The sequence below is a fragment of the Cetorhinus maximus genome, chromosome 7 (assembly GCF_964194155.1).
Source record: "Cetorhinus maximus chromosome 7, sCetMax3.hap1.1, whole genome shotgun sequence".
NCBI classification, from domain to species: domain Eukaryota; kingdom Metazoa; phylum Chordata; class Chondrichthyes; order Lamniformes; family Cetorhinidae; genus Cetorhinus; species Cetorhinus maximus.
Window position 1 is genome coordinate 31,522,509 of NC_135885.1, and position 14,572 is coordinate 31,537,080.

The window sequence follows — 14,572 nt, forward strand, 5'->3', positions numbered from 1 at the left end:
ATGGTATGATTCCATGAGGTTGACTACATCAGGCTGTTGCTTGATTGCTTGACTGAGCTGTGAGACAGCTCTCCCAATGTTGGCATTAGCCCCCAGATGTTAGTAACGAGGACTTTGCAGGGTCAACAGGGCAGAGCTTGCTGTTGTCATTTCCGGTACCTAGGTCAATGCCAGTTAGTCTATCCAGTTTCATTCCTTTTTTTTTGAGACTTTTTAGCAGTTTGATACAACTGAGAAACATTTCAGAGGGCATTTAAGAGTCAACGACATTGGTGTGGGTCTGGAGTCACATGTAGGCCAGACCAGGTAAGGACGGAAGATTTCCTTCTCCTAAAGGGCATTTGATGAATTTTTACAACAATCGACAATGGTTATCATTAGACTTTTAATTCCAGATTTTTATTGAATTCAAATTCCACCGTGGCAGGATTCAAACCCGGGTCACCGGATCATTACTCTGGGTCTCTGGCTTACTAGTCTAGTGACAATAGCACTGTGCCATCGCCTCCCCTGCATGGAGAAACGCATGGTCTTCTTGAGGGGCAGTTTTTGCCTGCCAAGAGTCTGCACTGGGAAATGGTGAGCATGTTCCTGACAGCTTCCAGACAATTAAGATGAATGTCCAGAAAAAACTTAAAAAATAAACAAAGCCAGAGCTCCCTGGATGACGAAAGAAAGTGTGCGTATGACAGATGTTAAGCTGATAAAACCCGTGGGAACCAGGCTGAATGTAGAAAATTTGGAGGGGAAGTGGAAACAAAGGAATAAGAGAAGCAAGAAGAAATTATGAGAGAATTTAGCAGCTAACAGAAAAGGGAATGCAAAATCCTTCTTTCAGCTTATAAATGGTAGGGCTGATTAGGGACCAAAAAGGCGATTTATGCATGGAGGCAGAGGGCATCTGTCTTTATCAAGGAAGAAGATGCTGCCAAAGTCATGGTGAAAAAGAGGTTAGCTGAGATTTTTAAAAATTATAAAGAAGAGGTATTAGAAAGGCTGGCTGTATTTAATATTGATGTGTAACCAGGACCAAATGAGATGCATCCAAGGATGGTGAGGGAAGTAAAGATGGAAATTGTGGAGGTGCTGGCCACAATCTTCCAGTTCTCTTTAGATACAGGGGTAATGCAGATATTGAACACCTATTTAAGAAAGGGGTCTAAGAATAAACTATAGTTTAACCCCAAAGGTGGGAAAGCTTTTAGAAATGATAATCTAGAACAAAATTAACAGTCACTTGGACAAATGTAGATTAATTAAGGAAAGTCTGCATGGATTTGCTGAAGGCAAATCATGTTTAACCAACTTGATTGAGTTGTTGATGATCTAACATGACGGGTTGATGATGGTAATGCAGTTGATGGATTTCCAAAAGGCATTTGCCACATAACAGGCTTGTCAGCAAATTTGAAATCCATGAAATGAAAAGGATGGTGGCAGCATGGATACAAAGTTCTAACAGAGTAGATGTAGATAGGATGTATCCTCTGGTTGGTGAATCTAGAACCAAAGAACACAGTCTCAGAATAAGGGGCAGGCCTTTTAAGATTGAGATGAGGAATTTCTTCACTCAGAGGGTGGTGAATCTTTGGAATTCTCTTCTCCAGAGGGCTGTGGAAGCTCAGTCACTGAGCATGTTCAAGACAGAAATAGATAATTCCTGGATACTGATGGCATCAAGGTAAATGCGGCTAGTAGGGAAAAAATGATGATCAGCCATGATCTGTTTGAATGGATTCGACTGATTGAATGGCCTACTCCTGTTCCTATGACCCTAAAGTTGGATGAGTGACAGGAAACAGAGGGTAGTTGTTGTTGGTGTTTTTCAGACTAGAGTAAGGTATACAATGGGATTCCCCAGGGGATTGGTACTAGGCCCACTGCTTTTCTTGATCTTGAATTTTCTTGAATTTCCTTAATGATCTAGACTTGAGTGGGCAGGGCACAATTTCAAAATTTGCATAGCACAAAACTTGGAAGTATTGTGAATTGTATGGAGGATACTGATAGACTTCAAGAGGATATAGACAGACTGGTGGAATGGATGGACATATGGCAAGTGAAATTTAATGCAGTGAAGTGTGAAGTGATTCATTTTGGAAGGAAGAACAGGGACAGGCAATATAAGGTAAAGGATACATTTCTAAAAGGGGTGTAGGAGCAGAGAGGAACTTGGGTGTATATGCATACAAACTGTTGAAGGTGGCGGGGCAAGTTGAGAAAGTGGTTAATAAGAAATAGGAGACCCAGGGCTTTATAGATAGAGGCATAGAGTACAAAAGCAAGCAAGTTGTGATGAACCTTTATAAAACACTAGTTTGGATTCAACTGGAGTATTGTGTCCAAGTCTGGAAACCACACTTTAGGAAGGGTGTGAAGGCATTAGTGAGGATGCAGAAAATGTTTATGAGAATGGTTCCAGGGATGGGGAACTTCAGTTATGTGCTGAAGCTGGGACTGTTCTCTTTGAAGAAGAAAAGATTGAGAGGAGATTTGCCAGAAGTGTTTAAAATCATGAGGGTTCGGGACAGAATAGATAGGGAGCTGTTCCCATTGGCAGAAAGGTTGAGTACCAGACAACACCGATTTAAGGTGAATTAATAAAAAGCAAAAGTGTCCTGGGGAAAATCTATTTTACACAGCGAGTGGTTAGTATCTGGAATGTACTGCCTGAGAGTGTGATGAAGGTAGATTCAATCACCGTTTTCAAAAGGAATTGGATAAATACCTAAAGAGAAAACAATTGAAGGGCCACATGGAAAGTGCAGGAGAGTGAAACTAGCTAAGCTGCTCTTGCAGAGAGCTGGCAGAGAAATGACAAGACCAATGGCTTCCTTCTGCACTGTAACCATTCAATGATTCTATAACAAGCCTGAAATCTTAGGATACGAGCTGCCAGTGGGCAAAGCTTTATGTCAGGAAAGTACAATTGTAAAATCGGCCCCAAAAATGATAGTGCACCTCCATCTTCACAAACATAGGGTCTGCTGAGGACCATTAGTGAAGTGTAAGTGGGACACACATGGCTGCCAGATTATGTTGAATGCCATTATTCTTGGGCCTGTCATATTCTATGTTGATTCCTAAATCAATGTAGTTGTTACTATGCTGGTAGATATGTAGCTGAATATCAGTAACATTGAAAATTTGCATTAACCAATACATATAGAGTCATTAGAATTTCCTACCAGTTTATATTGTATCATGTACACCCAATGATGCTTTCTGCATAACATGCTAACAACCAAGATGTGTATGATTATGGAGGTAAAATTCAACAAAGAGCAGCAGATCACCTCCCCTTTATATACTCCAGCCAGTTTTCTAAAGGAATGGAAAATAAGGTAATGTGTATAATGCTTGGCTGATTCATGATGGGCCATTTTGCATCCCACCAAAGTTGAATCTTAACCCCTATAATTTAGAACTGAGAAGAATTGCATGAATAAAAAAACACATTTGTTGCTACACAGTCGCCAGCTCATTCATTCAAAGACACTGTGATTTGCTGCAGTGTTTAATTGGCATTTGTGAGCTGTGAAAAGAACAACAACATCGTCAAACATCCCAGAGGAGCATTAGAAAACAAAATGTGACGCTGAACCACAGAAAGAGATATTAGATCAGCTGACCAAAGCCTTGGTCAAAGCGCTAGGTTTTAATGAGTGTTTTAAAGAAGGAAATCGAAGTGCAAAGGCAAACTGTAGGGGGGGAATTCCAGAGCTTAGGTCCTGGGTGCTTGAATTCACAGTCACCAATAGTGGAGTGAATTTTAATTATTTTTATATATTCATTCATGGGATATGTGTATCACCAGCAACGTTAAAATCGGTCAGAATTAGATGAGTGCAGATAGCTTGGAAGTTTGTGGGCTGGAGGAGAGATTACAGCTACCAACCACAGAGAATCGCACATTATTCTATGTTGAGAACTGTGAACAATTCAATCATAACTCATTTTCAAGAGACTTGTTTGTTCTCTGTCTGTGTATACAGCTTCTTGGCATTTTTTTTTGACTAACTTATATGTTTATTTTCATTTGTTTGACTACAGGTTGGTCCTATATGAATGCTGCCCAGGTTACATGAGGCTTGATGGAGGGCTCGGGTGCCCAGCAGGTAATTAAGATGTCCTGATTTAATAATTTTTAACTTTGAATTAGAAGCTATTTTAATTGTTGCACATACCAAAATCACTAAAGAATAGGGAATTTGATTTTATTATAACAACATATGGCAATTATATTTTCTCTTCATGCGATTGCACCTCCGTCATCTCCTACCATCCAGAGGTCTTGCCTGTGGATAATGCAAATTAGTATATAATCTTAGAGATCCTACATGTTAGTTTCATAATATATTTTGCAGCAATACCCTAGGTACTGCAATGAAGACACAGTGCAAATAACAGATATTGAATTTAAGCTTTCTGGTGTGAAATATTTGGTTTATTACAGACAAACTGAGTTGATGTTAGCAATCTGTACAATAAATTGGCATCTTGCACAAGGCTTTTTCCTGCAAAAATCCAGGCAGAATTTTAAGAAGGCACGTAATTTAATCGAGACAATGGAGGTTGATTTTCAGCTGATGTATTGTGTCAATTATTTAGTAAATAGTAGCTAACAATCCATCATCACGCATCAGTAGCACAGAGCATAGAAGTATTGGCTTCCTCTACCATTCAAGATTATTCACACGAATATACTATATTGAAGAAAGGTAATTTGGAATTCAAGATCAGATTTTGAAGATCGTTATTTACTACACAAACTTTCCTTTTAGATTAAACCCATGGTCAGGTAATCATTTTGTAATCAACTACTCATATTTGAGTAATTTTCTACTATCCATCCAGAAATATTGAGAAGTGCAGAAAGTAATTTTAATGCTCTGTTGCTGGTCTGCTTGGGATCAGCATATTCAACATTGGCAGCTTTCCCATTCAGCATGCTGCAGTTAATCCTTGGATTAGCCTGACAAGCCATCAGGGGAGCTGTATCGTGCTGTTAATCGTTTAAAGAGAGTTTAGAAGTCTTGAGTTGTCATGTAAATCATTGAGTATTTGCTATAGTACAACAGGAGTTAGAGAGCATAGTTCCCTTTGTTCAATAACACTTAATCAATCTATCAATCATAGTCTAAAAACTTCTAACCAATTAATCAATTCTGTGTAACAGATAGCAAACAATCTGTTAGTTTATGCATCACTACTAAAAGCAAAACCCCACTTCATTAATTTTCACCTTCATTTTCAAGTGTGAATGTTTTAGTTCCATTCCACTAATTATTTTACCACATTAAAATAATACCAACTGAAGGCATTTTAAAACCATGAGGTGGACTTTATGACCCCCTTGCCGGGCATATTTTCAGCGGTGGGGGTGGGGTGGATTGAGGGTTTGGGGGGAGTGGAGGGGTGGCAAGCTTACCACCTTATTGCCCACCCCAGAGCTGTCCCCCATAACATGATAGGTTGATGGACTCTAAAATCAGCAGCCCGCCCGCCATTTTTAAATAACTACTTTAGGGCTTGCTACCAAGTCAATTGACCTGGATAATACACTGCCCATGCCATAATACAGTTGGCGTGGGCAGGGCGTTTTCTTAAGCAAACTACCTGAAAGGTGGGAAGAAAGTGGTGGGGGGGTACATCCTTTGGGGGCTGCTCCGTGCATACTGGGGGTACCCCCCCCCCCCCCAAGATGTACAGCTCCTTTGTTCCTCTCCTACCACCCCTGCCCCTGGCCTCTAAAACTCGACCTCCCACCCTCCTTGCCCCCAACCCCAAACTTTCTCGGGTTGCCAGATTCCTTCCCGTGCGAAAAGCCCAGGCCTTACCTCACTCCAGACACGATCGCTCTTCCTCGTGGACCTTACTTGCGGCCCCAACAATGCCAACTACTGAGCTCTTGTAATGCTGGGACTGCTGGAGCTGCCAGCTAATTAGATTGGCCCACAGCTCTTGAGGGCAGGACTTTGATCCTCCCACAGAGGGGTGGAAATCTCACTCTCTGCTTGTTTAGCCTGCCTTCAGTGTGCTATCGCTGAGGGGAAGGCATTTTAGGTGTGCCGGCAAATGGCTGACTCTTGCAATGGGCGTGTGGGGGTGAGCCTGCGCCCCCCCATGAAATCCAATGTTATTTAAGTGAGATGAGACTTGCTTCGTTTGTTATTTTTCTCAGATATAATTACTCACTAGGATGCTAGTTTTCATCGATGTAACAAAGTCTTAGTGGAAGAAGAGTCAGCCACATTTAAGAGAGCTTACTCCCAAAATAGGTGGTGGTGGGATGTTACAGGTCACTGAGTCTGAGTTGCTCTGGCAACATGCACTTTTACATGCATGTTGTAACCTGGAGCTTTGGATAATGATAGTAGAGGCTGCGATTCCTTTCCATCGCATGGCTGCTCAGGAATCTCTCCACTCTTGCCGCCTGCCATTGGTGCACGTTGGAAGAATTTGCAGGCTGATACTCGACCTGTTTGGCCATATTATGAATGCCCCTTCCTTAGCCCTTAATATTCTACGGTGCAACTGAACCTGAAGCTTGGATGACTTAGAGGCAGGGACTCAACCCCCTGCACTACAAGGCTTTCTCCCAGAATTGACATCCTTGATCTAATTTAAATGCAGAAATAAATTAAACATTTCCACTTCAGTGCGTAACTAACTCACAGAATTTGGAATGATACTTTGCAACACATTTTGACATTTTGAGATGCAATCAGATGACACATTTTACAATACTGATAAAAGTATAGTGCACTTCACGTCATACCTGCCTCAGAAAATAGATAAATGTTATGTCGTTCCAAATTAATCTTATATTGAATGTCCAGCTTCTTCTGAGCACAGTCACTACAACGCTGTAAATGTCCATAATGGAAATAGTGATAGCATGACACTTTACACTTTTAATATAATTCAGTGCAAGCCAACAGTCTGTTGCTAAGATTATCAGTTTCTTAATTTACAGAACTACAAAGGCTTACATTGTGTTTGCTGCTGCATATTCCTATGAAGATCAGTTTTGACTAAAACTCTTCCTTGTTTATTTCTCTTTTTAGTCGCCCCTATTGACCATGTCTATGGTACTTTGGGTATTGTGGGGGCCAGAAGTACACAGAGTTATGCAGACAGATCCAACCTGAGAGAAGAGATCGAAGGAGCCGGATCTCACACCTTCTTTGCACCGAGTGATGAAGCCTGGATGCTGCTGGATGCTGTAAGTTGTCCATAAAAGATCTGCAATAGAAATGGCCCTCTTCAATAGGCAGTAAGGTCAGGAAGCTTCAGCAAAGATAGCAAATTACTAGTTATTTGAGGACAGTCAATTTGAACAGCTGTGGCGATAGTTTGAATTCCACTGCTGACTGATGGTAGTAACCAGTGGATGTGATGAGTTGTCAGCCATTCTGCCATGTGACGGTCCCAGCTCAGAAAATCTCCCTTCGAAGTAAAAATGATTCATTTTAAAAGAAAACATGAAGCTTACAGAATTAAGAATTGCCTGATCAGATTCGAGGGCAATTAGGGATGGGTGATAAATGCCGGCCTAGCCAGCGATGTCCATATCCTGGGAATGAATTTTTTTTAAAAAGATGGTGGGCAGGATTTTCCCCTTGTCGGTTGGGCCCAGCGGGCGGGCCTTGAAGCGGCCCTGAAACCACGATCGGGCCTCGACATCGATTTTACACTGGCTGGCCAATTAACGGCCAGCCAGCATGAACTGCGCGCTGCAACGCTGAGCGCTGCTGGGGTGGGGTGGGGGGTGGGGGAGGGGAGGAGGGCGAGCACGGAAGTTCGCGCATGCACACGGGGGCATGCAATGAAAGCTCCCTCAGGCACAGAGCTGCCTCAGGGAGCTGAAGATTTGAAAATTCAGAAATAAAAAAACTTAGCAATGTTAAACAACATGTCCCCTCAGTGACTCTGTCACATGAGCAGGGATATGTTGCAAATGAAATTAAAAATTTCTTATTTAATTTTTAACTGCTGTTGGAAACCTCATCCCGCCTGTGGATGAGGTTTCCTAAAAAATCCAAAGGCCGCTTGGCCTTTTTGCCCGGCCGCCAACTGCGAGGTTGGATGGGCGGCGGAAAATTTCTTTCAATTACCCTTTTAATGGCCTTAATAGGCCAATTAATTGTTGGCAGACGTGCTGCCGACTCCTGCGTGTGCCCACCGACTGAAATATCGTGCGAGCGCACGTTGACGTCGGGACGCTCGCCCGACATCTTTGCGCGCCACTTTACACTCGAGTGGGTCGGGCACGCACCCATCCCCTCAGCGTAAATTCCTGTCCTAGGACTCGCTCAGCTGGAGAAAACATATCCAGAAGCAATAACTGTGCTGGGGCTGAGGGAGGGGGAAGAGAGAAGACTAGCAAGGGAGCAAGACATCAGGATTAAATATAATAATGAAAAAGCTGAGCTCGTAAACAACTGCTTGGCATCAGCTAAAAATGTTTCTCTATTCATGACTGTTCTTAACATTTAAATTGCAAGACATTTAATAATAGAAATTTCCAGCTCTTACAAAAAGACGATGGTATTTCACCACATTAATTCAACGGTGAAGTTTTAATCTTACATATGGTAACATAATGGCTGGAATTTTCTGCCCCCCGTTGGCAGTGGGCGTCATGGCAGGTGAGGGGGGGGGGATGGGGGAGAGTTTGGCAGGAGGGGCAGAAATCGGTTTCATGCCAGCGTGAAATCACAGCGGGGTCACCCGATGGTGTCGGCCATGGCGGTTTGCGAACCTCACTGGAGGCCGGCATGAACAGGATTTGTGCCCCGCTAATGGGGCGCAAAGAAAGGCCTGACCGGAGTCGTCTCCCCGCGCCCGATTTACCCTCGCGCCAGCAGGAAAACACGCCAACCCAGAACATGTCTGGACAAGTGTGATGTGCGGTAGTCGGGACTTTGCTCAGAACGTGGGCCATCCGAGGAGCGGAAGATGCTGGAGCCCTACTGTTACCGGCCCCTGGGGGAGCACGTGCATCACAAGCCGGGTGGATTCTCATGCATGTGGCTCCGCCGTGAAGCAGTTCTCGGAAGGTGGCGAGAGCTGCTTTGCATCAGAGCACGCCATGAGAACACACCCAGCTTCAACTTTGCTGAGACTTTGGAACTTTACGGACTTCACCATGGGCTAGCACAATCTTCACCATGGGCTAGTGCAATCTTCACCATGGGCTAGCACAATCTTCACCATGGGCTAGTGCAATCTTCACCATGGGCTAGCACAATCTTCACCATGGGCTAGTGCAATCTTCACCATGGGCTAGCACAATCTTCACCATGGGCTAGCACAATCTTCACCATGGGCTAGTGCAATCTTCACCGTGGGCTAGCACAATCTTCACCATGGGCTAGCACAATCTTCACCATGGGCTAGTGCAATCTCCCATGGTCTCCTTTGATGCTTTGGACCTTCATGGACTTTCGCCATGGGCTGGTATGGATGATCAGCGAAGTGGGTGGGAGAGGATGGTCTAGTTGTGAGTGGGGGAGGAAGGTTTACTGGTGGGGGGGGGGGGTGGGTTGAGGCTGGGCGGGTGGGTGCGGTGAATGTGTCAAGGTTGGTGACATTGCGGTGGTTGGCGAAGATGTTAGGGGGTGAGGTTGGGACGGGGAAGGAGGTGTCCACAGGGGGAAGGGAGTATGGGGGAGGAGGGAGTACAAGAGGCAGGAGGGTGTAACGGGGAGAATGGTGCAAGTGGGGAGGTAGGAGTAATGGAGGGAGTTCGGAGGGGGAATGTGTCCGGGGGCAAGGAGGGGGGGGAGGGAATTCGGAGGGGGGAAGGCGTCCGGGGCAAGGAGAGAGTTGGGAGTAACGGTGGAGGAAAGTGTAAGGGTGGAGAATAGTGTTAGGGTGGAAGTGGAATGTCCAAGTGAATGTGCAAGGGAGGGGTCTGTGGAGTCAGTGACTGCCTCCTGGGGAACGATCTGAGTGTGGCTGTGGTAGGAGGGAATAGTAAATGTGAGAGGGGACAGAGGGAACCAGAAGGGTGGGAGGGTGAGGGTGCATTAGTAACAGTAGATGGGATGGGGACGTGGAGACAAACATGGACCTTGGGGGTGGGAAGGAGGAAGTCGGGGAAGTCGATGTGGATGGGGGTGGGATCTTCAGGAAGGTAGGGATTATGCACATTCACCTGGACATTCGTGAAGGAGAAGGGTTCAAGCTATAGGGTAACGGTGGTGAGGTTGAAAGTGATACCAAGGGAGTGGACTGTGATGGAGGAAAGGACATGGGCGACTGGGGGAGGGGAAAGGACGGGGGAGCTTATCTCAAACTTGACAACTACCATTTCGCTGAAATTAAAAGTGGGCGGAGCCTTGTGTTGGACGGGCACAGGTGCTGCATGGGAGTGTGATCAGTGGGTGGGTGGAGATGCAGGTCAGCTCAGATAGACAACTGAAAGAGAACCCCAGCAGGCAGCATTGAAAACGCTCAGGACAGTGAGATGAGTGTGATAGAGGAAGGCTCTGTGTGTGTGGAGGCTCCGAAAGCTGAGTGAGTGGGCAAATGCATGGCAGATGCAGTATAATGTGGATAAATATGAGGTTATCCACTTTGGTAGCAAAAACAGGAAGGCAATTATTATCTGAATGGCTATAAATTGAGAGAGGGGAATGTGCAACGAGACCTGGGTGTCCTCGTACACCAGTCGCTGAAGGTAAGCATGCAGGTGCAGCAGGTGGTAAAGAAGGCAAATGGTATGTTGGCCTTCATAGTGAGAGGACTCGAGTACAGGAGCAGGGATGTCTTGCTGCAATTATGCAGGGCCTTGGTGAGACCACACCTGGAATATTGTGTGCAGTTTTGGTCTCCTTATCTAAGGAAGGATGTTCTTGCTATAGAGGGAGTGCAGCGAAGCTTTACCAGACTGATTCCTGGGAGGGCGGGACTGACATATGAGGAGAGATTGAGTCGGTTAGGATTATATTCGCTGGAGTTCAGAAGAATGAGGGGGGATCTAAGACAGGGTAGATGCAGGAAGGATGCTCCCGATGGTGGGGGTGTCCAGAACCAAGGATCACAGTCTGAAGATACGGGGTAGACCATTTAGGACTGAGATGAGGAGAAATTTCTTCATCCAGAGAGTGGTGAGCCTGTGGAATTCGCTACCATAGAAAGTAGTTGAAGCCAAAACATTGTATGTTTTCAAGAAGGAGTTAGATATAGCTCTTGGGGTGAAAGGGATCAAAGGATATGGGGAGAAAGCGGGAGCAGGCTATTGAGTTGGATGATCAGCCATGATCATAATGAATGGTGAAGCAGGCTCGAAGGGCTGAATGGCCTACTCCTGCTCCTAGTTTCTATGTTTCTATGAAAGGCCATGCCACATACCCACATCTCCCTCCAGAATCACTCACGGTCAGCAGTGTGCAGCTTAACTGCTAGTGTGGGGCGGTGATGCAGGGGAAGGACTCACAAGGCCTGTCAATGAAGCTGAAAGACAACATTACACATCAGTCAGTGAAAGTGAAGATATTTTCCGTTTATGAAGTGACAAAATGTGTTCACGAGTGCAACCAATTGCAATCAGAATTTAACTTTTCTAGGCCTACCACCCCTTCTCGGTGCTGCCCTGACATCCACAGCAGGGGTGGAGACAGCCTGTGCAATGGTTGGCCCTGTTGCCTCTAATGACTTTGGCTTGCATCCTCGGGAAAGCCGAGCCCTTGGGGGTGGTACTTTGCCTGTCTTCCTGGTGGCCAGGTGTTCTCTCTGCGATGACAGAGGATGAGGTTGAGGGGGTCACAGGCAAAGGGGCCTTGGAGAGAGAGGACAGCCTCTGAGATTTCTGAATGGATGACCCAGGTGTGTCCAGCTGTCACTCCTCCTCCCCTCAGGTGTCCAGAGGCTCCAGCCTGACTCCTTGAGGGGAAGGAGCACCTGTAGGGGCATCGAGGTGTCCCATATCCCTCTCACACTGCCATTGCAGGAACTCACCCATGACTACAGTGGTGAAGTGCAGGTCTGCGCGCATCTCTGCGTTCTGCTGGATCAGGGTCTCCATGGTGTCCGCCATCCTTCCCATGAAGGCCTCCATGCATGCACATATGGGCACCATTTCATCAGAGAACTGGTGAACGCACTCCTTCGGCTTGAATGCTACTCTGTGGGGGGCCTCCAACAGCTCCGATTGATGTCCCCCTGCCTTCTGCTGACTCTTGGAAGGCCAAATCCAGAGGTTCGTCATCTGACTCAGACCTTGGGCCTCTTCCCCAGTGGTCCCCCGAGTGCCGGGGAGCTTGGCTGAACCTGCCTCCTCCTGCTGCAGACATGTGTCCATGCAGTGACCAGTAGATTGTGAACCTGAGCCTGCTCTAGATCTAGGTCCCACCGAGGTGTGTGTCTCTGCACTGGTGGAAGGTGTGGGTAAGCGATGTGACAGGTCTTCCAGGCTGCTTTCTTCCAGCTCTTCAATGGAGGAGGTGTCCTCTTGGCTGGAGGAGATGATCTTGACCTGGATGAAGCTGAGGGACTGGCTGGCTGAGGGCATTGCTTGGCAGAGCTCCCTGTGAATGAAAGTAGAGATAATTAGTGCATGGCAGCAGAGTCAAAAGCAGGAGAGAGAGCACTCACAGTGGCGTTGAGAGAGGGATGACCTGATTCAGGATCCTCACTGGGCGTATGCTGCCGACCTCACCGTCACTGCAGGCATGGTCCACGTCCTCAGCAGTCAGTGCAATGTCGGCCACACCACCCACGCTTTGGGACCTCTCCCTGCTGTTGTGAGCCAGCTTCTCCTGCATGAAAACAGATGGAGAGAGTGTGAGCAGGACACATGACACTGTGTGGAATGTTTGTGTGGTGAGCGGAGCTATGGACAGGATGAGGACGTGAGCTCCAGACGGTATGAGCCTGATGGAGATGTGAGGGTGTGTGTGAGAGTTAGTGGTGTTGTCCCTTGAGGTGTGAGATCCCTGTGGATGTGTGTTAGGTTTGGGAGTGTGTGAGTTGAGAGTGATGAGGTGGTTGACTTACCCTGGCGGAACAGATGAGAGCATTCATTCTCTTCCTCCCCTGGGTGGCTGACCTCCTTTGTGCTCCATTGGCACTGACTGCCGATGCCACCATCTCCCAGGCCGGATTGGTGACTCTGGTGGACCTCCTGTGGGTAGAGAGGGTTAGAGGAGTTTGTGCCGGCCGCCCACTGCATGCAGCAGGCCCTCCAGAGAGGCATCACTAAATCTGAAGGCTGCCATCACCTTTGCTTTCAGGGTTATCTGTCACCTGGAGCAGCCTGGTCTGTAGATATGAAGTAGGTTACGCTCTGGTCCGCTTTAAACATGGCACCCGGAGCAAGGAAGCGCTAAGGTCATGGCATGGCGGGCAAATCTGAACCCGCCAGCCATGCATTATTAGTGAGGTAGGACGCGCCGGGAAGTGGACAATATGGTACAAAAACCCGCCATGCGTAAAATGCCCCGCTACCACACTTGATGCAATTTTGGGATGATTCCACCCAATATATTTCTAAATAGCATTATTACTTGTATGCACAAAGCACTGGTTAAGTAACTGACATTGTCTTTTATTCTCTAACAGGAAATTCGCGACGCACTGCTAAGCAATGTGAACGTTGAACTCCTCAATGCCTTGCATTATCATATGGTGAACTATCGTTTATTGACAAAGGATATGAAGGATGGAATGACTGTGCCGTCTATGTACAATGACCTCAGAATTTTAATCAATCACTATCCAAATGGGGTAGGTTTGTGGCCTTTACTCAGTTTTACATCTTTCAGCACCTGTGTGTGGGCGTTGGTTATCTCAGATTGTGTGATGCAGAATGATGTTTACAACACAGGTTCAATCTCCTTAACAGGTGTTTCAAGGAGGCCTGCCTCCTCACCTTGCCCCACACTTACTTTGGAGTGGTGCCCTTTGAGCTGTGTAACCAATTGTCTCTTTCTTCATAGGAAAATTGCCTATGGTCTTTCATGGACTTCAGCTAATTGCCAAGATGCATTCAATTTCAAATAAGTTCGCATCAGTGTTTACTCGGTGTGAAAGTTAGTTGCAGTGCACAAAGTTATTTGATTTGTGGCGGAACCTGGTACATATTCTGAAGCAACAAAGATCTAGCTCGTAAAACATTAAATTATTCTAAGTCATTTATAAGTGAGAAAATTGTATGCAGAAGTTGTGCCAATGCATGATGTATGTGCGCCAAAGAATTACCTTTTTTGTGCTTTTCTTCCTTCTTCCCTGAAGGCACTGAGGGCAAAATTGGGCACATTGAGGTTCTACAAGTGCTTCTAGGGTTCCAACATGGCATGTGAATTGCATCAGAGGCCATCTTGGTAAAGAGTTTTACATATGCAGAATTAATATCCAATGGAAACATATAGAACAGGCAGACCTTGTCTTCAATTAGTTTGCAACATTGATTTGACACCAGTGCTAGTATTTTGGAGTGACTTGCTCCAGTCATGCCCTCTCTTAAACTCACACAAGCAAACGTGCATTATACAGCATGGATGGCCACCCTCCCTCGCACCCCTCACCCCCCATCCACAAAAGCAGAGCTACTTAAAGGGAT

The 14,572-nt window shown here is 45.9% G+C and overlaps 1 protein-coding gene across 4 annotated transcripts in view; it reads left to right on the top strand.

The window, feature by feature from the left end:
* Window positions 1-14,572, top strand: part of LOC144682692 (periostin-like) — a 100,928-nt gene that overhangs the window by 23,704 nt on the left and 62,652 nt on the right. For all 4 annotated transcript variants that reach the window (XM_078545287.1, XM_078545286.1, XM_078545288.1 and 1 more), the window contains exons 3-5: window positions 4,054-4,118; window positions 7,071-7,228; window positions 13,573-13,737. In XM_078545287.1, the coding sequence (XP_078401413.1) occupies window positions 4,054-4,118; window positions 7,071-7,228; window positions 13,573-13,737 (388 nt within the window). The remainder of the gene's footprint in view (window positions 1-4,053; window positions 4,119-7,070; window positions 7,229-13,572; window positions 13,738-14,572) is intronic.